Here is a 26,467-nt window from a genome sequence, read left to right as displayed (position 1 = left end):
CTCTTACAATAAAAGAAGCTAATAACTCTGAGTCTTTTTACCAAACAAGGTCTTGGCCAAAACCTGAAAAGTTAGCAACAAACTCAGAAATATTTTAATTTCTTTAGTGTTAATCAATGGTTACAAACAGATACCATACAAACTGTAAAATGTGGGTACTAACATGGGACATATGGATGAATAAGCTTGATGTTAGCCATGAGAGCAGCCTTCTGCATGCCACAGCTACCCTAAGTTCAGAACACAAGTATGCTTTTTGCAAGCCTAGATGCTAAGGCTGTATCTTAATATAAAGGAATTGGAATGTACAGCAGGTACAACTAAGCATCTTTTGTTGGTGACAACGGGGGGGGGGCGGAGCCATCATTACAGGCACATCACATTCTGTGATGGAAAGAAACACTATTCATTTTTAAGAGGAAGATATCCCATCCACCTCTGAATTGTATAGCTGCAGTCCCAGTCAGCCAGCAAGAAGGGAACAGATTGCTCTTTTCTGCATGGCTGGTGTTGTACAAACCCAAAGATGCAAGGCTTGTCACACATAAGTGAGCTGGTATAACCAGAAAGTCTAGGCATGATGGCAACCTCAAGGGAACTGCGCCAAAGGTTAATTCCTTTTTGCATCAGTGTAACAAAGACATGAGAAACAGGTCTAGAAAGTACAGCTTGCTGTGGAAAATGCTCCAGGTAGAAATGCTCCTCTGCCTCCTTGGAAACTGAAGCAATATTCACTAAGGGAGAAGATACTTGTTCGGTTTAGGGTACATAGGAGATCTGGATTTAGCTCTTAGCAGTTCCTCTCCTGGGTTTATTACACAGAATTCTCACATGCCCTAGCTGTAAAACAGGGTTACTGGTGCTTCCTCTCTGCTTCTCATCATGTACACAGGGAGAACTGAGGACAACATGATCCCAAAACAGTACTTTCTAAGTGACATCAAAGCAAAATTCACAAATATGGAAAAAAGGTAAATAAATTACTTGTGTGCAAAGCCTTTCTGAACATAATCTAAATAAGGGTGGAATAATTATATCATAGGAATGCAAAAGGTTTTCATAACATCAGGGCCCAATTTTCTGTAAGAAAATTTTCTCTTGGGAGAGCCTGTTCCAGTCAGACAGAAGAAGCAGGGAAGACATTCTTGTTTAAAAAGAGGTTTACATCAATACATTATTTGTGTAAACTTTAATCTCCTTACAGTAGAAACATACCCAGTCAAAGCCGTAAGTAGTGTAACAATTTTACAGCAAAGCTTACCAGTAAAAATGCAAAACAAGTTTGTATCAAATTCTTAAAAAACTGTGCACTTTCTCAAACTTAACTTTGTTCAGCACATCGTTTTGATTTATATATAAGGCATTAATTCTATAAGAATCATTTACTATATTCCAAAAATCGCATGACCTAGGTGTAACACTCTATAGCCTGACACCATTTTTGTTCCTTTCAATATTTACAGATTTAATCTACCTGCATGGACATGGAGCACAGAAGCACTAAGAACAAATACAAGCTTTGCCAATAATAGGTTCACATTGAAAAAGTTACATTAAAAAAATGAAAAAGCAGCTCAATTTTGCATTGCAATAGCTTGGGTCTGCTGCAGCCACGACTGTAGTTTAAGAATAATTCCCCCTTTCATAAACTTCCCTCAAATTTGTTCATTGTATTTGGGGTGTTCACTTCCAGCAGTACTTTGATCTTTCAAAATGCAGAACTGAGGCTGCTCTGAATCTGCAGGTACAAGAAGTGGGACCCATTTCTACCAGCTACCCAAAATTTTTTTTCTCCTCCTCCCCAGAACACAGTTCTTAAGTTTCTTTGAAATTTAAATCTTCTATAAATGGCATCTTTGAAGTCATTCTAGCTACTATGTACAGAAATGGCTCAGGCAATTAAGTTAGTCCACCTTGTCATTAGTCAACAGGAAGTATAATTACTGTAGCTGTAAAGGAGGTATTTAGTGTTCCAGAATAAGTGAGTTTAATTATGGTGAGAGCTTCCTCAATTCTATTTACATGACAACTTCAGGCTCAATGTTAAATAGCAAGTCATCATTTCCTCTTCGAACTTCAAGTAGTAGAGGTGATTCATTCATCACAGCCTCTTGCAGGTCACTGGAAGTCATCAAAGGACGCCCATTGACTTTCACAATAATATCTCCATCTTGGATCCCTCCTCTGCAAAGACAAGAAAATGGCAGTAAGGATGCATTCTATTGCAGAGGAAAAGCACAAAGGCTATTTACCACCTCTTTTGCAGATGTGATAAATTTTTAATTGTTTTAGTCTCCACTGACAGGAAATTCCACCCTTCTGACTGTGAAAGAATAACAGGTACAACTCGCTAAATGCAAAATAAGTCTTGGGTTTTTTCACTGAGGATTTTCTTCATAAAAAGCAAAACCCATGAGTCTAGATTGCTCTTTGTCTTCTACAAAACTACAGCAAATGGGAAACAGGAATCACTTTTATCCAGTGTTGACTCACTTCACTTCATCCATTTGAAAGGTCATGCTTTTATGTCGCCAATATGTATTTCAGGCGTTGGAAATGAAACCCTTCCCAAAATTTCAAGACAGGTAAAACACACCAGGTAAAGTATTGGGAAATTATCTCTCTCTTGCTATTCAAATGTAATCCAGAATAGCTGCTTTTACCACTTTTGTTTTTGACTTTCCTAAAATCATTTTCAGAAATGTTTTATTTATTTTGCAACTGTTCCATAAAATAGCCTCTTCCTGTTAGATTAAGTGCTGTCTCAGATAAAAGCTCTGACAGTGCCTTATGTGAATCCTATCCTGTTTCCTGTTTAAACTTAATATAAATTTCTGTTTATTAATATTCAACATACTTCACAAAACCCCTCAAATTTGTTCATTGTATTTGGGGTGTTCTTTATATTTGCACACTGTTAGTGTTTCATAATGTCATGAAAGGAGGTTGTAGTGAGGTGGGTGGCAGTCTCTTTTACCAAATAAAAAGTGACAGACAAGAAGAAATGGCCTTAAGTTGTACAAGGGGCGATTTAGATTGGATAAAGGGAAAAATTCCTTCTTAGAAAGGGTTTTCAAACACTGCAAGAGATTGCCCAGCAAAGAGGTGGTGTCACCATCCCCGGAGGTATTTAAAAGATGGGTAGAAGTGGCACTTAGGGACAGGGTTCATTGGTGGCCGTGGCAGAGCTGGGTTAATGATTGGGCTTGATGACCTTAAGGGTCATTTCCAACCTAAATGATTCCATGATTTAGATAGTTCTGATATTGAAATGCTTCATTTTTATAGATGTGAACAGACCTTCAGCACAAACATTTTAAACCTGAAGGCACAATTTTTAATTGTCTACAAATGAAGCCTGGTATGAGAAATTACTTGAATATAAAAAGAAATATTACCTACTAGTACCTCTTTGGAGATTTATTTGTGGTGAAGAAAATAACATGCTCTACCTACCTATGAGAAGGGGAGTTTGGAACAACCTCGTGTACGTAAATTCCACTTCTGACATCGGGAAAATCAGCATTATTGTGCTTCAGTTCTTCCACCAAGCTAAAAGAAGAACAAAGTTACACAGAATTTGATTGCACTACAAAAGCAGAAGCATTCAAATATTTTTATTTATTTAAACTTTTTGTGACAAAAAAGTAAAAGAATTAACAATTAATTGTTTCCTTGTTGCTCTGTGATGAAAACACAGGGTTTGAATTTGGACTAAAACAAGTTACATAGGTTTTAAGAGAGGCAAAACTACTTCCCTGTGCAAAGCATGCTGAACTTAATGGTCTTGTACATCTCCTGCAAGAATCTGACTTTGGCTCTGTGTAGCAGTAGCTCAGAGGGCCCTGTATACAAGCACAAGGGCAGGAGCACTCTCTGTCCCAGATGCTATACAGGGGAAAAAGACATTTCTGCCCAAAGAATAAGTGCTGGTGACAGGGCAGAATTTGCTAACTTTTTTTGTTTGTTTGTTTTTGCAAATCATTCTTAACTTGTCTTTATCTAGAACAATAGAGCTTTTGATGACTTCAGCCAGCAGATAGATCAGAATTGGAAACTTCAGTTTCCTCAAGTTTGTTTCAGGCATTGTTTGTGCATCATTTTCTAAAGAAAGAAGACAAGAACCCACTGCAAAATAGAGGCTCTACAAACATCTGCTCGTTTCAGAGGTGATGACCTAATTTCAGGTCTGTGTACAGTGTGGGTTAGAACCCATTTCTAGAAAGCAAAGATTTTTAAACCAAGGATGGATTACTTGGCTATCTGCCATGAAGAACTGGGGTCCCACAGAAGGAAAACAAGCCAAAATGGCTGCACACATTCTCTTAATTTGATTTTGTACTGAGGCAACTAACAATTGAATAATTAAAGTAAACACACCAAGGAAGTGGTCTTCTTCTGAAAAAAAGGCCTGCAGATATCTTACATGGCTTTATTAGATGCTACAAAAGCAGGAAAATCTCACATTGTGTTCACAATTATTCAGAGAAACATCCCGAGTTTCTCTCCATCAATGATGTTAATGCCATTACACTGATTCATTCCAGCTGAGGATCTGACCCTTCAGGGAGGATTGCAAGAGTGTAACTCAATAAAAAAATGATGGCTTTACTACAACCCCAGCTGGAAATTGTCTTGTTTAATTTTGCAGTCTACTGCCACATTGGAAACATTGCCTACTGCTGGGAAAGAACATCGGCATAAGAGCCCTCATTTATTATTCAAGAATATATCTGGGTAACAGCAAGACACAAAGCAATGTGAGAGGGAGAAGGCAGTAAAGAGCCAGAGGAGGGTGTCCATATTCTGGCTTTGTTAACCTGGAGGCACAAAGCTTTAGTTTGGCACTTTAGCCTCTCTTTCTAGCTAATGGTTAGGCACCAATTCTCACATCAGATGACCTCCACTGGAACTGATAAAAGCACCACCAAACCCTCCATCAGCTGATCTGTCATTGGCACTCAGAGTCACGTGAAAGCAGCATTCTCTTTAAATGTTACCTAAAACCTGGTGTAACTCCAGATGTCCTTGTCAAGAAGCAAAATCTGTGTTCAGGCTCTTCCTAATTTCCCTCAGCTATCAGGAGGACATCCTCCACTATCAGTATTTAGAGCATTTCCAGGTCTCAGAACATAGATTTCACCAATATCATTAAAATGCCTGCAGATTTCCTAGAAGCCAATGCCATTTCTGGATCTCTGGAGATTGGTAATGAAAGCTAAATGAAGTTCTGAACCACTACTGACCATATCTTGTGTGCATGATGATACAATTACCTTCCTAAGATACTTACGCTGGTGTTATTGTCAGCATTCTGATGCCAATAAAACGTTTCTTCCCATCTGAAAGGAACACAGAGGATGTTTAAGAAATTTAGGCAAACACTGACAAAAATAACTGCTCTGATGACCCAAAACACCTGAAAATTAAAACAGAATGTATCATATTTTAATAAACTGAACAAAACCATACAGATCTACACTGAGGCTATTTTTAAATTTTGATTAGCCTTGATGTACAGAATGGCAATCCCTCTCCCTGCAACTAAGGGTAAGGGAGAAAGCTCATTTACACTCCATAAGAGTTTTTCCTTCCGGAAATTTAGGAAATTGCTGTCATCTAGTATCACATGAATTCAATAAATGGAAAATTTCATAACCAGCTACTATTTAATCTGAGACTGGTCAAGACAATTTAATTATATGATGTTCTCATTAAAATGTAGAAATGGGATCTAAATAAATTTTCATTTCCACCTTTCAGAGAAAGGGCAATCAAAAGACTCACAGATTGTCATGCAAGTGGTTTGTTATTTCTACCCCAAAGAATAAAAAGCAAGTTTAAAAACAAACCCAAAATCTGTAGACCTTTGCCAAAATGATCACAAAAATACTCAGAGGGCTGGAGCACCTTCTGCTATGAAGACGGGCTGAGGGAGGTGGGGTTGTTCAGCCTGAAGTAGAAAAGACTCCAGGGACACCTTAATGAAATCTTTCAGTATTTTAAAGGGAGCTTATAAGACAGGACAAAGGGCAATGATTTTAAACTAAAAGAGGACAGTAGGTATCAGAAATAATTTCTTATTATGAGAGTGGTAAAACATTGGAACCTGCTGCCCAGAGAAGTGGTAGATGCCCCAACTCTCAGCACTCAAAGTTCAGGCTGGATGGGGCTGTGACCAACCCGATGTAGTGAAAGATGTCTCTGGTCAGTGCAGGGGGGTTGGACTAGATGACCTTTAAAGGTCCCTTCCAATAGAAACTATTCTATAATTCTATGATTCGCCAGGACTCTCTTGAATTTTAAATGGTGAGAAGTCACTCCTTTAGGAAGAATACCACATTTCTGCAGTTGGCTTTTAGTAAGTCATGACATTGCACAGCTGCCTTATGAAAAAATGCAGTTTGATGACTTCCTAAAGTGAGTGCTGCAGTACTCAGTTACATCCGGCATGAAACAATATTTCCCCTTACTTGTTCCAGCACAACTACTTTGCAAGATCTCTGAGCTTCTCCAGGTTCTCATATGAGGGAAAAGGAGATGTACACAGTCTTCTCTAGCTCTTATTCTTTCCAAGAAAAATGCTCCTGAGTAAAGAATTTAGTTCTGAATCTTACTCATGTCCAATACTCCCATTGGGGTCACTGAAAGTGTTGACTACTAAACATTGGATTTACTACACTCTGAAAAATCCTGCATCCGAAACTGTCACCCCTGCTTTGCCCTGAAATGTTTGGCTCTCCCTTATTTTAAAGTAAAACTAATAAGGCCAAAATCAGCTATAGTAAGAGTGTCAAGAAGTTCAATTGCTCAAATCTGAAGTCTGAAGAGCATGGGCATAAACATGAACTAGCTCACAGTGCTCCTCCAGTCTGCATAGCAGAAATGTAGTTTTTCACTTTTTAAAAATGTTCAGACATGATAATTCTCCCCCCTGAACACAATCCCCGTGTCCATGCAATGTGGACAGTTAAATAATTTAATTCCCTTCATAAAACACATCAGTGACAGACTCTCAGGTGACAGTTTTCTGTTTGCATTAAACAATTGCTGCTGGCCATCACCTGTGTGAGGCAGAAATTTGCAGAAGCACAAAGATACTCTGGAGCCTGAGTTAGGAATGTTCACCTGAGTGAAAAATCAAAATGAAAGAAGGGACAAAAGAAATTGACTGGGGAGAAACAAAACAGCAAGAATGAAATACCACAGGAGAAATAACACTGGTGATAAAGGGAATTATTTCCCCAGTGGCTAATGATAAATGTCAACATTAAGCTTTAGGAAAACAAATAGATCTTGTAACTACAGACTCATTCCTAACCAAAATTCTAATTCTACCTTCAACTTCAGGCAGGTTGGGGTTATTATTTCACTCCTGTTCATGCACTGAAATTCAAAAAGGCCTTCTGCCCTCTCTCTGCAGTAAGTTTGCCACGCTGTAAATAGCAATTCATGCTACAAAATAGCAGGCTATTGTAGAAAGTAAAACTAAAAACTATGAGCCATGAGTTACTTTAGCAGCAGAATAAACACTCCTCTCTTTCCCCTGTCCAGACATTTTGTTTGTCAGAATAGAAGTAAAAATAAATAAATGCTTTGTTTCATAAAAGTCCATTCCACTCAATTTAACCCAAGTCAAACACCTACAACAAAACCAAAGTTTCCATCAACAGTGATTAGAGGGAATATAATTGCCCATCTTATTTGAAGTATCAGCAGAGACTGAACAGGCACAGACAACCAGCTGTAGCGTTTTATCATCCCAGAGCATAGGCATGGTGATGTTGGGGCTAAGTCACATCAGCAGAACAGTATGCACACCTGGAACTACCACTGTCATATTACAACTGCTCTGTGAATAAAGTCTCAAAACCTGTCATTCTGGCAATTTGTGCTATCATGAAGCAAAAGAAAAAATAATTAGGAGAACTGGAATAAAGTGATGTCATAAATCTAAGGAGCACATCACAAGGGTGCAGTCCCAGCAGTAGCTAAAAAAAGGTTCATGTGTTAGAATAATCAGGTTTAGAAAATGTGAAACCATGGTGGCTTAAAGCTGGAGCACAGCACAGAAGAGAGAGAGACTCAAATCTCATTTCACTTTTGTAAACAACAGGCCAGATTAAACACTGATTCCCATAGGTAAAAAGTCACTCAAACCAACCTCAACCATGAGTTTAAACTTAAATCTGTTTAGTGTTAATAGAAAGTCACAAGCAACTGACCCCAAGTATCCAGAAGCAGTTCACTATTTACAGAGACCTCTGTTCCACAGTTAGGAAAGCACTTGCCTTACTGTTACCTTTATTTATTGATGCTTGCAACAATAGAGATACAAACCAGACAGATAAACACCAGCTGAAGGCAGAAATGTTTATGACCTATAAACTGTAGCAAAAAGAACTGATAATTAAGGAATCATGTACTCAAACTCTTATTGGCTTGAGTAACTCTGGTACAAAATTATACCCACAGCAGCTGATTTCAGTGGGGTCAGGATACCACCAGGAACTCCAAGCGAAGAAATGGATCCTGCACTTCTTATTCAAGTGTAAGGCAAAACTCCTACTTCTTTGCTAATTACTTTTGCACCTAGCTCATCTTGCAGATTACAGGAGCAGCCCTGAAAGCATTTAAGAAAGATATTCCACTGCCAAACAGAAAATGTGAAAACAGCTCAAGCCTATAATGCTGGACTGTGTGCAGTGTCCCTTTCATATAAACTGCATAGCTGAATTTAATCAGTGGCCTGAATCTATCTATACTCAGCAAACTTAACCAACCCCCATGATTAGTGGTAATTATTATGAGTAATAATCTTTCAAATGCAAAGGTAAGAATACTGTTTCAACACAACTAATACAATGTTGTGGGGATGTAAAATGAGGATTCGTGTAAATGAGTTGTTGGGTGTGGCCAATGCAGAACTCCCCCATTTCCCCTTGCCCATCTGAAACAAGGTTTATTCCCTTTTCTGCATACAAGAAAGCCACTACAAGAGAAGCCAAGTTGACTTTTTAGGATAGATTTTCTCTTTAATGTTTTGTTAAATTGCTAACTTACTGTCTTCCATTTTAAAGGATCTATGTCTAAACACTTAAGTATGTAGTTAACTTCCAGAGGTAAACATAGAAAACACAGCTGGTTAAAACTGAGGTACAGATGGAGACACTTAACTTCATGCAGCAGTTCAAGACTTCCTAACTATAAAAGGAAGTTAACTGGTAACCCCAAAATTAGCAAAGTCTTTGACCGTTCAACAAACATCTCTATGAGGACTGTGGCAAATCTTTGGTCAAAAATACATTAGGTGCTATTATATATTACCCATGCATTAGGTAATACAGACTGTATGAATAACAATAATCAGTACCAATTCTTCATCCAAATGACATCCTCTCCTTTTTCACCCCTCTCCACTCCTGTTCTTTAAGAGATCAGATATTTGCAGTTATATATAATGGATGAGATTTAAAAAAATATATGCCTTCTATAGAAAACAGTTATCTGATCAACTGAGACTCAAAAGACCAAGGTCAAGCTTATTAAACAATTGAGTATCTACTATGCCAGAATAAATCTGGAAAGAGTGGTATCCTCAGGGAGTGTTATCATCTTCAGACAATATGATATTAAGAGCAAAATGGTAATACCCTTAAACGTCTTTCTATGACCTAATTGTACCATAAGGGAGGATCCCACTGAAACTACTGGAACATAACTGGAAGAAAAGAAAACATGATAAAAACATCCCTAAAATTCTGCTCACATAAATTCATTATGCCAAGAAATAACGACTATACAATAAACCTTAAAACTACTACTAAAGGCCTAAAAAAAAGCAAACTATGTCTCAAATATACAGTGAAAATATCTCTGAGAAGCTTTCTCTATGCATTAAGGGCTCTAACTGATTGTTCTGACATTGCAAAATTACAAGAAGTATTTCAGAGAAGCAAAAGCAAAAAAAAAAAAAAAATTGAAAAAGAAAAATATTAAGATTGTCTGTGCCCAGGATACTTGAAGCAGTGACAGCCACACTGACACTAAGAGAAAGTGTGAATCCTTTTGGTTAGGGGATAATGTGACATGATAAGTAAAAGATCTGTATGTTACAATCACTGTATAAACTTGAATCTTTTACAATGTTTTTGGGGTTTTTTTTAAGGTTCCATGGGCAAAGCTGTCTCTGGGCCCTTAGCTGGGCTCATCATTCTGTGCAGGCAAAGATGCCTGAAGGAGCAAGGTGGCTGATTTCAGTCATGACATCTCTAACTTTCACTGACTTTCCAGCCCCAGCTACCAGGAGATGGTGGGTTTTGCACAAGGCTTGAGTTCGTTCCTCTAGGCCAGGCCTACAGGGTGAGCCATTGCTCCTCCCTGGCTTGGGATGAGCAGTTTGGTTCTGAAGAGTAGCATCACTAATGAGACACCTGTTTGTTTCAGAAACCACCAACCGTCAGTTAGTAACTAGGGCAAATAAATAAGTTTTTTGACTTGTTGACTGAAACAAAATTGTCAGCTACTTCAAAATGCACTTCTCAGCATAAAATTAACACCTTTTTTATATCTACTCCTTTCCCTCCCCCCAAATCAACAGTGAAAGCAATATAATTTGTGGAATTCAGCCAAACACAGATGAGGGGACCCATCAGGATTGTGAGGCTCTCATATATACAAGCAGATGCATCACTTTAAAACCGCTGACTAAGGGAAGTTTCTGAAATAGCACTATCTGAGAGGACAGTGGTGTAGGGAAACAACCCTGGCATCAGGAACTGGATGAACTCAGGAGAAGACAAGATTAATAACAAAAAGATTGAAGACAAGAAGCAGCAGCAGCCAACACTCATGATAAAAGATGAGTAGTAGGGTGTGGACAGATAAATTGGCAAGCAAAAGACTAAGAAAGGTTTGGCCTGGATGCAGCATTACTAGATCAGCTTTGGCTGTGCAGCCTGCAGTATGACATCTAGAACAGGGTGACAGATACGGTGCAGGCACGTAAAAAAAAGTCTAAAGTACTGCAGTTGTCATTGCCAATAAACTCAGATTTATACGCTCTCTGGGGCAGAGGCCTTTCTTTCTTTCTGCCTCTCTCCCATCTTCCCATGTATTTCTTCTTGAATTAGTAACAGCCCTTCTTCCACCAGGGTCTGAGGATCTACCACAATATCTTATTATATAGCCCTGACGTGCATGACCATGATAAAATATAGGTCGGGTTCTATGGAAAATGCACACACCTGTGGACAGGTGCTTAAAAAAGTTTTTTACCTTATTTTCTACAGTACACCTTAATCTTCTTTTTGCTTGGACAAGAAAAGAGGAGAATAAGACTCCTTAAACAAGTGATCATCTGTTCTCAAGATCATTTGAGACAGTGATGATTCATCTGTGTCCTCTCTATTCTCAGAGGCCCTATTTCCCATCTTTACACAGATACTGTCTGCTCTTTGGGGGGTGTGAGTAATAAAAAGCCTCTCCTACTTCTGTAAGATTGTTTTCTATTTCCAAGTCTGTGATGCTCTATACTGTAAAATGATGCTGCTCCTTTCAGTAATAGGATCCCAGACCCATGTCTTTTGGCACTTCTCCTGGATCAGGATAGTAACTGGAAGATGTCACTGTTTCTTGCAGACCTTACCTTTACTTTGTTTGTCGTGTGACTCTGTGAGAAACTGAGTGATACGGTCTGAAGGAATAGCAAAAGAAATTCCAGCTGTGACCTTTAAGGTGTTAATCCCAATCACTTCACCATCCTGTTGACAGAGAACACCCAATTAAAGTTGTTCATAAGTACAGGATTCAGCTCCCTGCCGAGCATTTCATGTTAAAAGCTGGTGTAAGAAATTTTAGAGTGTTGTAATCACTCAAGAAATAAACATTACTTATAAGGGAGGATCTGGGCTTTGATTCATAATCCATTTCGCATTTAACTGTGATGGCCAGAGAGATTGCAGTACAGTGTGTTCATCCAAGGTCCATCCCACCTCTCCCAGCAAGAGATTCCCTCTGCCAAGCGGGCAGTGGAGTCACTACTACCACTACAGCCACAGGTCACTGACCTGCAAAACCAGTGCTGATTTAAAGCAATCTACTTTGAAATAGTTGTGTGGGTCAAGCAGGTGCCATCTTTGTTGTGCATCCCAGGTTTCACAGTGTGAATGAGCATAACTGCTCCTACCAGATCCCTTATTCCTCACTGCTATGTAAAATTTTCTGTGCTCAATGGGGAAATGTTTTCGTATGGTTTGTGAACTGACACCTAATTTGCATATTCTGCATTAGCTTCATGTTATCTGCCTACCATTATCTTTAATGAATTTTCCCAAAAGAACATTCTCCCACTAACTTCAAACTAGCTCTTGAAACAAAACAAAGCAACCAACAAAAAAAACCAGGTCACATGGACTTACCAGGTTAACTAGAGGTCCTCCAGAGTTGCCATACTGTAAAAAAATGACATAAGGGAATATTAATACTTCACTGCAGGAAATGTGATTCTCACTTCAAATAGTAAATGAAAGAGAGGAGGTCATTTCTTAGGCAGCACTGACAGACACAGTTTCAAACACAGAAGATTACAAGTAGGTCTTGTCCTACCCCTTCACTGCTCTCAAAATTTTTTTCTTTTCAGAAATAAGCTCTAAGTTAGGATCTATCTATCTGGAGTGGCTCCTAAGTGTAAGACTTATTAAATAGTTAAAACTAGTATTATGATTCTTCTAAAGACTGTCAGAAAAAGGTTTTGAAATAATTACTATTTAAAGTTATATTTCAGTGAGATGCTTATACAGTTTTTGTTTCATTCATCAGTTGGTTTGTAAGACTGTCAGTCTCTCATTCTCCACTGGAGCAGAATACAGTGTTTTATGTATTTAATCACAGCATATTACTATGAGGTAGCTACTACATAAGGATTGATTTAATAACCACATATCCCTCCCTAAGGAGGGCATATAGCAACTCTGAGCAGCCCAAAATTACCTAATACCTAATGGCCTTTAAAGGAAACATGCAACAGGACCACAGGAAATGAGAGTTGGGAAAGTTGCTTGTCCATCTTCATGTTGGCTCAACAAGTTTGTTTTTGAGTGAGGCCAGAGTTTTCGAGTAGGTTTGCAAAACAGCCAAGAGCAGCAACTTTCCACTCAAAAGAAACAAAAGCTAAGTGATGTATGACAGAAAAGTGAGACACAAACTGTTTACACTTAGATAGGATTGGACAAACCTTACAGATTCTTAGGAGAATAAAACAGACATTAAAGCTTATAAAACAGCTTCAAAGGTCAAATTTAAGCAAATAGATCAGTTCCTGATATTGTATCTCTCCAGTGACCAGAGGCTGCACACTTTATTTTTATGTCTGACTGACACAACAAAACCAAGATAATAATTTTTCAGCCTTCCTCAGCACATCATCTTTCATTCAATTGTCTTCTGCTTGAAGGATGTGAAAAACCTTCAGCATATGCAACACAGCTGCATTTAGGACCTTACTGCCCTGTTTTCTCCTGCCCTATGTTACTGCTGTCCCAGCATTTCTCAAAAGGCAGCTGCAGGCACATTCCTGCAGGAAAGTCTTGGCTAAGCCACAGGAATGCTCTGAACAGACCAGCTCTCAAGCTCCTCCCATTCTCAGGAGAAAATAAGTGCATTAGCTAAGCAGAAAGCATCCTTATGCCAGGGACCTTCTTCATATTTTGTGGTCTCAGATGGCAAAGCAATTCAAACTTATTGTCATTTTCCTCATCTCATCTGCTATCACTCTTCCTTTGGTCTAGAATTATCTGACACACTCTACTATCCTTGTCTAAACCTCCTCAATAGCTTTGGAGGGCAGCAAATGTCTTAAGTATATACACAAGGAAGGAGTCTGAGCTTGAAAAATGTGTGTAGGCAAGAAGTCAAGAATCCCATATACTAATTCTGTCTCTGCCACCAATTCAGTGTGTGCCTCCAAGCAACCCATCTTGCCTAAGTTTTGCTCTTCTACTTGCACAGCTGAAGAGAGTAATTCCAATTAAATGTCTGGAGAGGTTCAGCTCCTGGGTCATACAGAAGCTTTTTGAAAAAGCTCACTTTTATGTCATATCTTAGTACAAAAGATAATTACCTTCATTTTTTTCCTCCCCCCACAATTTCTCTCGACAAGTCTGTGACAATAACCATTCGGGAAGCACTTTGTGTGTGTGAAACACTCAGTCTTATTACTTGTTATGTCAAATTTGACATTGAGGTCCAACAAATAAATCCTGAAAATATTTTCTTTTCAATGTGTAACAGATTTAAGCTATAAAGTTTTAGGCCATTTTCCACCTCAGATATGTGAGCAGTGCTCTTTTTAAAAACAGTACAAGCTAATCACACACCCAAGGACTTCACTTAAGCTCTCTGGATCCCTCCAAGCTGCTCTGAAGGAACATTATTTCAATCTATTTCTATAGAACATGCAATGCTAGGACCCTGAGCTCCAAAACCTCAGACTTTGTTATTTTACATCTTGATTCTTGTTCTGAGTATGTAATGTGCAAAGGGGAAAAACCCCCAGAACTCTCCTTACGTTCTTACCTGGGTGTCCTGTCATTACATTGAAGCACATACTCTAAATTTGACTATTCCATCTGGTTCCAGTGGATGGAGATGAAAGAAACTTTGGCTCTATTCTACAGCTTCCTTGACCAGAGCAGAACAGCAAGCAGAGAGAGAAATGTTGTAATTTACTGCTGGTTGATACAACCATGTGTTACTGCATGAGATTTACAGAATTAAAAGGGTCTGACTTATGCAGCATCCTCAAAGACAACCTCAAAGGAAGAACTTTTATTTATCATACCCTTCATAACACGTCTGAACACAGCTTACAGACACTGCATAGACTTTTATAAAAGAAGAGTTTCATTGAATTTAAACAAAGCTGCTTTTATTTAGTGGATTCATCTTTCAGAGCAGGCACTTCCATTCTGCATAGGTGGGGAAGGACTGTGAGGTGAAGCTCATCACACACCTCATACTTACATTAATAATAGCATCTGTCTGAATGTAATCCATATCCGAGTCCCGCAGGCCCAGTTCTTTGCCGTCTCGCTGAGCAGTGCTGACAATGCCTGTTGTCACAGTGTTCTGCAAGGCAAATGGACTTCCAATTGCCACCACAAATTCTCCTGGCCTCAGATCAGCAGAGTGTCCCAGTAACAATACTGGTAGTTTTTTCTTATGTAAACACAGAGAGAAAGAAATAAGCATTAGTTCATACTTGAAAAAAACCTGATTGCAAAGATCAAAAATGAGCAACAAGTTAGGAACATACAACTTTCCATTACATTAAGGAAAGAGCCACCCACTATCATACAACCAAAACTTATGCCAGGAGGGTCACTGCTTTAAACTGTCTTCAAAAACAAACAGCTATCACTAGTTCCTTGCAATTTCACCTGGAATAAGAGGGCATCAACATTTCCCTGTTTTCCAGCAGATTGTTCCCTCCTCCTAAAAACCAGCATACAAACCAACTGCAGACCAGCCTGCCATTCTCTCTGCATTATGCCCCACCTTGCTTTCCGTGCATACTGGCACAAACCTTAGAAAGGTTTAGCCTGGGTCTTTAGGTAAAGATAGCAGAATTTAATATTAAATATTAACATATTAAATGAGCTGCATTTTTTTCCTTCATTTTTAACAGTTTCTAGCACAGAAGACAAAGTAATTTAATTCCAAGATATGAAAAATTTCCAGGTCTGTATTTCAGTACATTGTTTTCCACAGATATTTCTAAGGAATCCTTAAACGTATATTCTAGTCAATCACTTAGTACTAAGTGAAACTGAAAGAGCTCCCAAATGGAGTCATTCTTCTGTTTATGCCACTCACCTTAGGGTGAATCTTTATTGTTGCAATGTCAGATTTCTTGTCAATGTCTTTGATGGTTGCTTCATAGGTATCTCCATTCTGGAGCTGTACCTTCAGTTGTTGTCTCCCTGATATTGCATTTGTGCTTGACACCACGTGGGCATTGGTCACAATTAGACCAGAATCAGACATAATAAACCCAGATCCACTGGAAAGGGGGACATTTCGACCAAAGAGAGGGTGCCTGTATAAAAAGCAAGCAATTCTGTGTCATAAGGGAAACCAACTTAAGAGAAGATTATATTGGACATCATTTACCACCTTTCACCCTGAGAAATAACAAAGCATTTGATGACAAATTTTACAGTCCTAAGAAAAATTAAATTTAAAAAAAATTACAAAGAAATAATCCCTTCCTGAAAATTGTGACTGGTTTTAGTCAGTCAGGGAGGTAGGAACTGAGGTTTACAGACAACCATCAAGGTCCCTTTCCTTGGTTTCCAATTCTGTCTTTATAGACTTCCTTGCACAGAGTCTAGATGACAAAAAAGGAAGGAGAAGGAACCCATCTGATCCCACTAGTTATTGATTCTGTACTGGAAGAGAACAATGACAGGAAATAAAAGGGCTGAAAAATGAACTGATCCTCTAATGGGAAAAGGGGAAGAAGGAAACTTGCAGCTGGACAGAGGCATAAAGGAAGAGGTGAGGTCCAACAGGAATCAAAAAGCCCAAGTGCAGACTGGGTGGAAAAAGCACGTCTGGAAACCAACATGACTAAGAATGTGAAAGAAAAAAAATGAAAAACACTAGCAATGGGTAAAATTTAGTGGAAAACAACATGTGCTGAAACATAGACATGTAAAAGATTTTACAAACTGTTCAAAGTATTATGAATTTTCTCTGTGAACAACTGCTGTAGTGACCTTAGATTTGTTAGGAGAACAGAAAGTTCCTGCACAGCAGAAGACAAGAAAAGGCCCACAAATTCTTTCTTCCAAGACATGGTCCTGGTTAGGATATTATTTGAAAGTTCTGGGCTATTTAGCAGTAGAGAAAACGCAGTATTAAAATTAGCACCCAGCAGGCTGCTGGGCAAACATTTACTTATAGGGAAAGAACAAACAATCTTAACTACATGTGCAAAGATCTCAAGCATCTTCAGCTGAAACATTCTCTCAAAGGACCAATCACCATGTGCACAAAGCGATGTCTCCTGATATCCCTGATTATCTTGATTTTGCATATTAAAAAAGCCTACAAAAATTCTCCAAGAAATTCTTAGGTCTGTGGAAAACGAGAGGACTCCAGGAAGAAAGGTATTCACATAATGGAGTACATGCAATATTTGCAGTCATTTGTTCTGACAGCAGGTTGTTCTGACCACTCATATTAAAACCTGCCTCCCAGGTTGTTTTGAGCATTCAGTGTTGAACTTGCCACCTCATTTCCAGCTTCAGCACCCTGAATATTGGTATTGTTCTGGTCAGCAACTTTAGTACCTTTCTTTCCTATCGGAAGTCATTTCTATGTTTAGATAGGTAACATCTGCTTAACATTGTACCTCTTAATGCTCTTCCTGCCAAAATAAAATCACCTCTCATTGAAAGTAGAAAAAGCAACAACAAGCCATTTTTTCCCAGCTTACCGTCTGGATATATATATTTGTATTTAAACTGAGATAATAAATACATTCCAACAAGCAATACATTTTAGTGAAGGCTGAAGAGACCTCCAAAGATGAGATAGACTCATTTTAGGGTAGACAGTATATATTGTATAGTACCGTAAGCCCATTAGAATAGATCTACTGAACAGAAACAGAACACACAAATGTGTGGTTCTCTCAAGAAATGAGTCTGCTGTAATGTTTTAGAGTATTTAGACTATTAGTGAACTTCAGGAGTTCAAAAGGAAAGTTACAATGCTGGAAAAATCTTTGTAGACATTTGTTAAACAATGTAACTAAAAGAAAGAATTGAAAACGTTACCTGAGGAAAAGTTCAATGTGTACAACTGCAGGTGCAATCTTTTCCACCACATCTGCTATGAAGTTGAATTTGTATCTTGGGCTGCTGGACTGTAGGTGACCTATACTAGCAGAAAGAATTGGATATGTTAATAGGACAATACCCTTTTTAAGCAAGTAGGCAACATGAACCTCCCTTGAATTGGTCTGTTGCTCCTACTATAACGGCTTCCAAACAGTATTTGAAAAGGAGTCAAAGTCATTAAGATTGTTCAAAACTTAACTAGCATTTTTCTGGATCCTGAGAAAATTAAACATCAGCATCACTTAGCTGTGAGGGTTTATTTTGGAGTCTACAAGCCCTGTCTCGAGCATTTTTCTCAGGACAACCACTAATTATTATCCAAAACACATACGGTCATAAGATAGGTTGGGCTGGAAAGGACCTTAGGAGGTCTCTAGTTCTACACCCTGCTCAAAGCTGCATCAGCTACAAAGGGAAACCAAGCTGGGACATACAAAACTCCAAGGACAGACACTCCAGAAACTGCCTGGGAAACTTCTCCCACTACTTCACTGTCCCCCATGATGTAGAAGTTATTTTTTTACATCAAGTCTGAACTTGTTGAGACTCATGTTCCAACTCATGCCCATTGTCTCTCCTCCACCCATCACGCACCTCTGTGCAGAGCCTCGCATACAGGGAGGCTGCTCTCAGCTCCTCCTGAAGCTTTCTCTTCTCGAGGCTGAACAAGCCCAGGACCCTCCATTTCTCCTCACAGGAGATAAGTCCAGTTCCCCCCAGCCATTCTCATGATCTTCTCCTGAACTCACTGCAGTTTGTCAATGCCTTCCTTGTACTGAGGGATCCAAAACTGGATGCAGTATTCTAGATGTGGTCTAACAAGAGCTGAGTAACACAGCTGAAGAATTTGGGAGCCACAGTTAGAACTTAAGTTCTAATTTTTTTAAGTAGACACATTAGAAACCTGCTTTAAATTACAACCTTTGCACCTAAAATTTTTTTCAAAATCACATTTAAGCTGTCACATGAAGCTGGGCCTAACAATAGATTACTAAAAGACCTGACAAAAGTCAGTATGGTCCTACATTGAACAACACTATACACAGCATTTATTAAGAGTAAATATAATTATGTGAAATGAAGGCTTTAAAGAGGGGGAAAAGCCTACAGAATCCTGGCTTCTAATGCCACAACATCCTGGATTCTAGCATCACAACATCCCAAAGTAATAACACTGCTTGTGCTAAATGTCATATTCTCTGCAGTCCCTAATACACGGAGGCATATCACCACACATGTAAAGCATATGATAGGGGTCATATCACCACACTCAAATAGCAATCTTTCATGTTCACAGCCTGCTGCTTTAAAATTAACTACGGGGCCTACCAAAGGGAGCAAATAAGTTGAAGAAACAAGAACAAGAAAATGAGGAATTTCTTCATTGAAATCTGAGTTCTTCATCCTGTTACTGGACACAGGATTTACTTCTGAATGAAAAGAAAACCTGCTTACATTTAGCAAGCTAGATTTATGTGATACTGAATAAACAAAAGGAACAACTTGGCAGGACTAGATGCAGTCTATTATTTCTATGTACATTCTCATGCACTCTGAAAAATCCCTCCAGCCAATTGAATATGATTGTTTTAGTGCTTAGTTTAAAAGAGACAGCACAAACAGGAATCACAGAGAACAGTCAAATATAAGCACAATATACTGTTATTTATTTTGCTTACTAGGCCACTGAAGATTTATCTTACCTTCAGTTCCCAAGTAGCTTGCCTGATTATGCAGTGTATCCTTTGAAGTCTGCTAACATGACTTTGAACACTTGCCTATACAGCAAGTGTTCACTGACAGGATATAACATTGCCATCACTTTTATTTTAATAGACATGATCATGCATCAGTGAAAGGCAGCTGATAAACTAGCCCAGAACTGGGGGAAAATAGTGATGAATGCAGCCTTTCAGTTGATGTAGATCAGCTTAGCTCTATGTGAGCCAGGGCAACTAAATCCCTTTGCATCTTCTGAGTGATCAACTGTTCTGCCCAGGCCAAATGGTTACAGCACTGTACATGGCCAAAAGGAAGACGCCTGCCAAAAACCACAGGTTTGGGCCACTCCTGACTAGCCACCAGGCAAACATCATGGGTGGCAGTGGCTTTCCAGGTAGGATTTGGGGGAGGCAGAGAGAAAACATCTGAAAGAGTGGATGAAACATGAAAAAAGAAAATGCAGCAATACAGAGAAGAGGCTAAAACTGAAACAAGGCTTGTCTTCTTGTCATACCACAGCAAAAACACTTCTCTGAGCAGAAGCCTGAAACCTCCCTGCTAGGGTCAGAAGACAAGAATGCTCAAACCTGACAGAAAATCCAAATCTGCACCAATATTAAAGGGAAATCTGAAACAAAGGAGGATCAAGCATAACACTCAGGCTTTGTATGAAAGATGTGGCTGAAGATCTACTGGGCTGATCAGAGATGAGCTGTTCTTCCTCTTGTCTGATGGGGACCAAACACTGGTGAAAACTGACTTACAAAGTTGAGAGGCCTTCAGAGAATCTTTCTTGAATCATTTTCTGCAAGCTGGCAGTAATGAGAACCTTTAAACACATTATATGATGTGCCAGGAACTCAGACTATGGACATGGAAAACGTAACTTCACATTTACTCTCACACATACAGCACTACTCAAGGGAACTGAAGTGTTGGTTATTATTAACAGCATTTTAGTGCATAATTATTAAACTGATGGTTTCCATCAGAAGTTCTCAATATACTTCAAAAGGGAGGAATTGAAGCCTGGGAAACTGAAGAAGGAAGCAACATCCAACACTGAGTACATTGCACAAGGTCACCCTGAATACCAGTGTTATAACTGTAGAGGTAGACTCTATCCTTTAATTTGCATTAGTTGGCAGACACTAGCTGCTGCTACTGTCCTTACTAAAAGGAGAAAATTAAACATGTATCCCCCCACCATACTCCTGCTGCCTTGTGGAGCCCCATACAGCCCTCAGATCTCTGCTGTCCTGAGCATGTAACAGCTCTGAGCTCACAGCACCTTTGTGGATTTTGACCCATTGACTTTCTGAGATTTGCCACAGTTTTTCAAAGGTCTCTCAATAATGTGCATTATTTTCCATGTTAGTACTGAATGTTCAAAATAATCTCACACTAATGAAATCTAGTTTGTCTTGGCAAAAAGACAATTTAATCCAATTAGCAATCTGTTGTATAACCAAGACTTCAAACATGCTGCAACCAGGTATTTGAAACAAAACCAAATTTATGCTGTATGAGTCCTTAACTATCTATGCATTTCTTAGTCAAAATGCTAGATTTCCCCAATCTGCTCCACAGCCACGAATCAACCAGATTTTCAGTAGACTTGAACTTCGATCCTATCATTTCAACTAAGTGATTAGATCTTCAGGTCTCCAGCTCCTCTCACACAACACCCAAAATCCAGATTTCAATGTAAGTGCATAAACTGGAGCTACACATTTTCAGCCTATTTTCTAAAATGTGATCTTATGTTTCCAATTTTATGTGCTCCACCTACACTGAATTTGAATGGCTAAAGTTAAGTGCCTGTCATGTAGGAGCAGCCTTATTATCAGTTTAAGACTTTTCCTGGATAGTGATGTTATCTACAGGCTATGGGTTCATTTAATAGTGGTTTATTTACTTTCTTACGGAGACAATAGACCCACTCCAATATCATTAACCCTGCTGTAAATCCGGAACAACGCCAACAAATCTGTAGAGTTAACTTAGTATGAAGAGAACTGGGAAAAAATTCAGCAGAAATAATCATTATAATCCCACTGAAGACAATAAAACCAGACCAATTTACATTTTCAAAAGACTGAACATTTCTGAATATCTGCCAGCTTAGTCCCTGTAGAATTAAATCAAATCACATTCACTGCTTTCTTAAAGACAATACACTGTATTAAAATCCACAATTTTATATTCATTAAGAATTTGTGAGCCTGGGAAACTCATTCTTTTAAGGCCGTTTCCCCATCCCCCTTTTAAAACCAGCTTCAGAAAAGATCTGTGCATTCAGCAAAATTATTATGTCTAAGGGAGGACTGCAACCTGGCAGATCTGATCACCAGGGATAAACACTGTCCCTACTGTGCTTTCATGGAAAGAAATGAAAGACAAATAAAAGATTATAATGTCTCTGCTTAAAAAACAGAAACATCTGCTGAAAACATAGGTTCATGGGCAGCTTTTCTGATGAATTCAGCATTAAGATCAAGTTGCATAGCTGTGCACTGACCATAAAGCCTTGGTGAGTTTAATGCCACATTATGGTTCAGGCAACTTGTTTATACAATGGATATCTAACGTGCACAGATGAAAACAATTTGGTGAACCAACACCAAAGTGGCTTTCTTGTGTAATGCAGCAATCACAAGGGCCAGACAGAGACAGACTGGCACAAGCCTTCTAGCACAGACACCTCACTGACTTAACAGTGTTTGTCTGCTTGTTATTCCTCCCTTCCAAGTGACCCTCATGAGGGGATGCAGTGAGAATATCCCTTTCCTGTTACCTGTCCTTTACAAAGCAGTGAAGCGCTGTACTCTGGATCGAATACCAAATACTGTACAGTATCCACCCTCACCTGCAGTAACTCAAACCAGCTCAGGCATAAGGAAAACAAGCAGTAGCGGAATGTGACCAGAGTTTGGGTTTCCAGTAATACCTTGCAGTACATTTCCCTAAATACAGCTGCAGGCAGCTTTAAGGCTTTGATGACAAGAACACCAGCAGGGAACTTCAGTATCTCTTACTGGGCCAACTTGTCAGAAATGCGAGTGACCATACACTCAGTTGTTCCTTTGTATCTTCAAGGTTATGTACAGGCACAGTCCAAGCACCCAATGGAGAACTGTGTGCAGTGACTCTGCTTATGCATTAACTGTGCTTCAAACATTCTCTTAGGAAAATGAACTTTTAGGCCCATATCTAGCAAACATTTGACTGACAGGTGAGGCTTTACATCATGACCCCTTTCTGAGAGTGACTTCAGGTTAACAGTGCAGAGGACAGCAAATGGTTAGTGTCAAATCCATCCTCAAACATTTTCTAATCAAGCTTTTAATTTTCCTTGTTCCATTGACAAAAGAGCACCTGTAGTTAAAAATTTTTTTTTTTTTTGCTTTAAGTTCTCGTCACAGAAACTATTTGCAAAATAACATTGCAGGGAATTTAACTCTACTAAGTTGTATTGAGAGACCAAAACCAGTCCTTTGTTCAAGGAACAAGCAGATTGACTGTAGATTGCAGATGACCAAGTGAATCCTTTGAGTGAGATGTTTGACATCTTAGTAGATAAATATGTGGCATTGTTAAAACTTACACTTGCTGCCCTGAGAAGCAGGGCTCTGTAACAGCAGGTCTTTCATTACAGAGGCTGTCCTCCACAAGTATTTATGCCATTGCTTACATATTGGCTTTTAATAGCTTGTCCTTATCACAGTAGGTGACAGAAGGCACGAAAAAACTAGCTGCTTCAGAATATATTCCTATACATAGATGTATTTAGTGTTGAAAAAGTTTTAAAAAGCACAGTGTTTGTAGCAGGGAGTTTAACTTTGCTCAGGAGTTCTGCAGACTGTTCCTATTAGTATCTCTGAGAAGCCCCTGGGCACACACATATTGTAGAATGTGAGTTACAGAGTTCCTGGACCTCCATGCAGTACACACCCTATTTAGTATAATGTGTAGAGAACTTGCAATTTGGCATGGTGCTCTTCAAGCTAATCCAGGACTTCAACAAGGAAAAGCAATTTTAAATTCTGTTAATTTTTCAATTATCACTCAGTAACCCATGCCACCTCTTTCCTCCCTTCCTTCCTGCATCCTTTCCTACCCATTTGTCATGCATCCCTGTTCGCCAGACTGCTGTCACTAGGAAACCACAGCGAAGTTTCTCAGCCTGTCTTGGTTTATCACAGCCAGACTCCAACTCAGCATCAACATAAGCAACTGGAAAAGGACAGGAGTAGACATTTCAGGAGCCACTCCTCAGGGTCCATGTGTATTCTAAATAGGGCCCAAGTCATACTATGTGAAGCTTCTGTTATTTGAGGCTGTTTTAATATATGGATGGTTAAGTAAAACTACATTTACTTCATAACTAGCTTATCCCTTCAAAATTTGAGTCATCTGAGGCCAGGCAAGAACACGGAAAAGAGAAATGTGACAGCAATTTTACACTGTCAACTTTCTTCCAAGCCTCTCATTACAGCCATTGCATGTTATTGTTTAAAAAAACAAAAACAAACCAAAAAATACTGTAATTGAGTTCTATTCCTGGCTTAACCACCAACTCAGTCTGACCTTGGGCAAGACACTCGGTTTCTTTGAGCTTCAGTTTGTGCAGCTGTAGAACTGAATAAAAAAATTTAAATCTTAACAGAGAACCAGATGCTTCATCTAAGCTGAGGTTTTCTGAGACAAAAAATAAAGCCAAAATAAAGTGAACACTAAAATAGTTGCTTGGAAAAAAATAAAGTTCTCTGCCTCACAGCTCCAAATTCCTAGGCCTATTAACATTAGATTCAGGAGGATTCCTTAAAGAAAATGTCATATATACCAAATGCCAAGCACTCAGCGAGCTCTCAGATGCAGGCTAGCCCACTCATTTTGGTTAAACATTCTGATTATTTCACGTGGATCAGTTCCAACAACGTTTTAGGAGTACTAAAGCTAATAGATGCTGATGTGGAAAGGAACAGGCAAAAAACAATTTATAACTACAAAATAGTGGTGAGGTTGATGACTGCAACTTCAGGCTGGCATCTGGAGTAATTCTTGGCTCTGACAAGACACTTGGAAAGGAGGTCTAGGAATATACCTCTCTGAACTGGTTTAGCCTTTCACAAGAGCAGGATACACATGAAAGATCTCCTATTCACACAAAGGCTACAACAGTAGCCCTTTTCCTTCTGAACCCTCCCAATTATTTTGGCCAGTTTGCTATGAATACAGGATGGTTAGTGGCTCACCTGACATAATGAAAACACTAATGCATGTTTTAGAACTCCATTAAGCATAGCACTTCTCTTTCCAGGAACTCTGTGGGGAAGGTAGCAGAAGCAAACCCTTAAAATAATATATCCATAACTATGTGGAAAGATACTGCCAGCATTAACACTACCATAAAGAGACACATTTTAATATTAAAAGGAAATTACTAGCTTAAGAGATTACTAAACTTTCCAAAGTTAAATCATCAAGCCTGAAGCTGTCGTAGCATATCAAAGGAGCTGAGCAAAGGCCTCAATACTTTACAACAACCAGAAGACCATTTGATAGCATGAGTGTCAATATTTTACACTATAAAGGAGATTCTGAGGCTTTTTTCCCCCCTACTTAAGGCTCTACAAGACTACAAAACCCTTTGGCAAAGAAAGCAATCCAGCCAAAAGATTATGTTCTAGGTGGTTTATCTAATACTCAGTGCTTTTTCTGCCCTGATCGGCTCTTAGAGGCATTGCCTGATTTGCCTGTCAGGTGAATCTGCTCAACACCCCAAACCCGCGCAGGGACGGTCCCGGAGCACAGGTGTTCCCGGCTCCCCGCTCTGTTTGTGCGGGCTGCGCTGCTGCGGCTCTGCTGTGCGACCTGCACGGCTGATGCCACCCAACACCGCGGCCGTCACTGGCCATATGGCGAGCGAAGGTGGCACTGGCAGGACGGGAGCAGGCTTGTACCGCTGTCCTGCCTCCAGAAAAGGCCACGGCTGAAGACGTGGCCGCTGCCCTGCCCTGGCAGCCGGGCGACCTCCACCCACCTCGCTCCCATCTGGCAAGTGCGTCCGTCTCTTGTCCCAGGAGCACTGCGGCAGCAACCTGCACCTCACCGAGGCATCCACAGCCATGCTACCGGGGGAAAACCTTCCCAAAGCCCAGCCCAAGCCCACACGGAGCATCGAGGAGAAGGAATTTTGCTGTTTAGAAAGGACCTGAGCATCCATTCCGCACACAACAGGTGTCATTAGCAGCTGGGTTACGTGCCATGCCCTTGGAGGGTTTCAGAGTCCCTAGAGCCACCCAGTCTTCCCAGGCCACTGAAAATCATGACTTCCTTTACCCTGGAAGCCAGGTCTCCTACCCCGCGCCCCGCGGCAGGTCCCACCATGCTCCTACCCGATTCACAGGCTCCTTTCTGGACCTGGGCGACGGCGGGCAGCCCGTGCTGCAGCGCCTTGCGGCTCACCGCCTTCAGCTGGCAGATGTTGTCGTAGGTCCGGCCATCGCTGCCGCACACCTGGGCGCTGAGCTTGCACTGGCAGACGCCCTTGGCGAAGCGTTTGCCCATGGGGTAGCGGCAGTCGAGGCTGTCCCCGCAGGGCGGGTCCTCCTTGCGGCCGCAGGAGTCCCCCTCGCCCGCGGCGCAGATAAGGCAGCAGCCGCAGCGGTCGGGGACGTACCCGCTGGGGCAGCTGGGGCTGGGGCACTTGGAGACATCGCAGCGGGCCGGGCACTTGGCGCGGGCGAGCGGGAGCTCCGCGGCGTGCGGGCCGGCGCTGAGGGACAGCAGGAGCAGCGGGCTCAGCAGCGACACCCGCATCCTCGGCGGGGACA

General features: G+C 40.1%; 1 protein-coding gene across 1 annotated transcript; it reads right to left on the bottom strand.

Annotated features, from left to right (window-relative positions):
• Positions 1–1,174: 1,174 nt before the first annotated feature.
• Positions 1,175–26,467, bottom strand: HTRA3 (HtrA serine peptidase 3). The gene is made up of 9 exons (XM_042053445.1): positions 26,030–26,467; positions 17,844–17,943; positions 15,874–16,096; positions 15,022–15,216; positions 12,420–12,452; positions 11,648–11,762; positions 5,294–5,342; positions 3,457–3,552; positions 1,175–2,184 (listed from the first exon to the last, which is right to left on the bottom strand). The coding sequence occupies exons 1-9, from the start codon at positions 26,451–26,453 to the stop codon at positions 2,019–2,021; spliced, it is 1,401 nt and encodes a 466-aa protein (XP_041909379.1). The 5' UTR covers positions 26,454–26,467; the 3' UTR covers positions 1,175–2,018.

The sequence above is a fragment of the Corvus kubaryi genome, unplaced genomic scaffold (genome assembly GCF_017639235.1).
Source record: "Corvus kubaryi isolate FWS band 111438036 unplaced genomic scaffold, C.kubaryi_AGA036_p1.0 split1-131, whole genome shotgun sequence".
Lineage (NCBI taxonomy): Eukaryota > Metazoa > Chordata > Aves > Passeriformes > Corvidae > Corvus > Corvus kubaryi.
The sequence above is the reverse complement of the archived record's forward strand: the minus strand, read 5'-3'. Positions and strand labels throughout refer to the sequence as shown.

Excerpts from the sequence above, each read along its gene's own strand:
- HTRA3 (XM_042053445.1), bottom strand. The coding sequence starts at position 26,453 with ATGCGGGTGTCGCTGCTGAGCCCGCTGCTCCTGCTGTCCCTCAGCGCC. Across the intron at positions 17,944-26,029 it reads GAAAGGAGCCTGTGAATCGG|GTCACCTACAGTCCAGCAGC; the intron begins GTAGGAGCATGG and ends CTGCTAGTATAG. Across the intron at positions 3,553-5,293 it reads ATGCTGACAATAACACCAGC|CTTGGTGGAAGAACTGAAGC; the intron begins GTAAGTATCTTA and ends TTCTTCTTTTAG.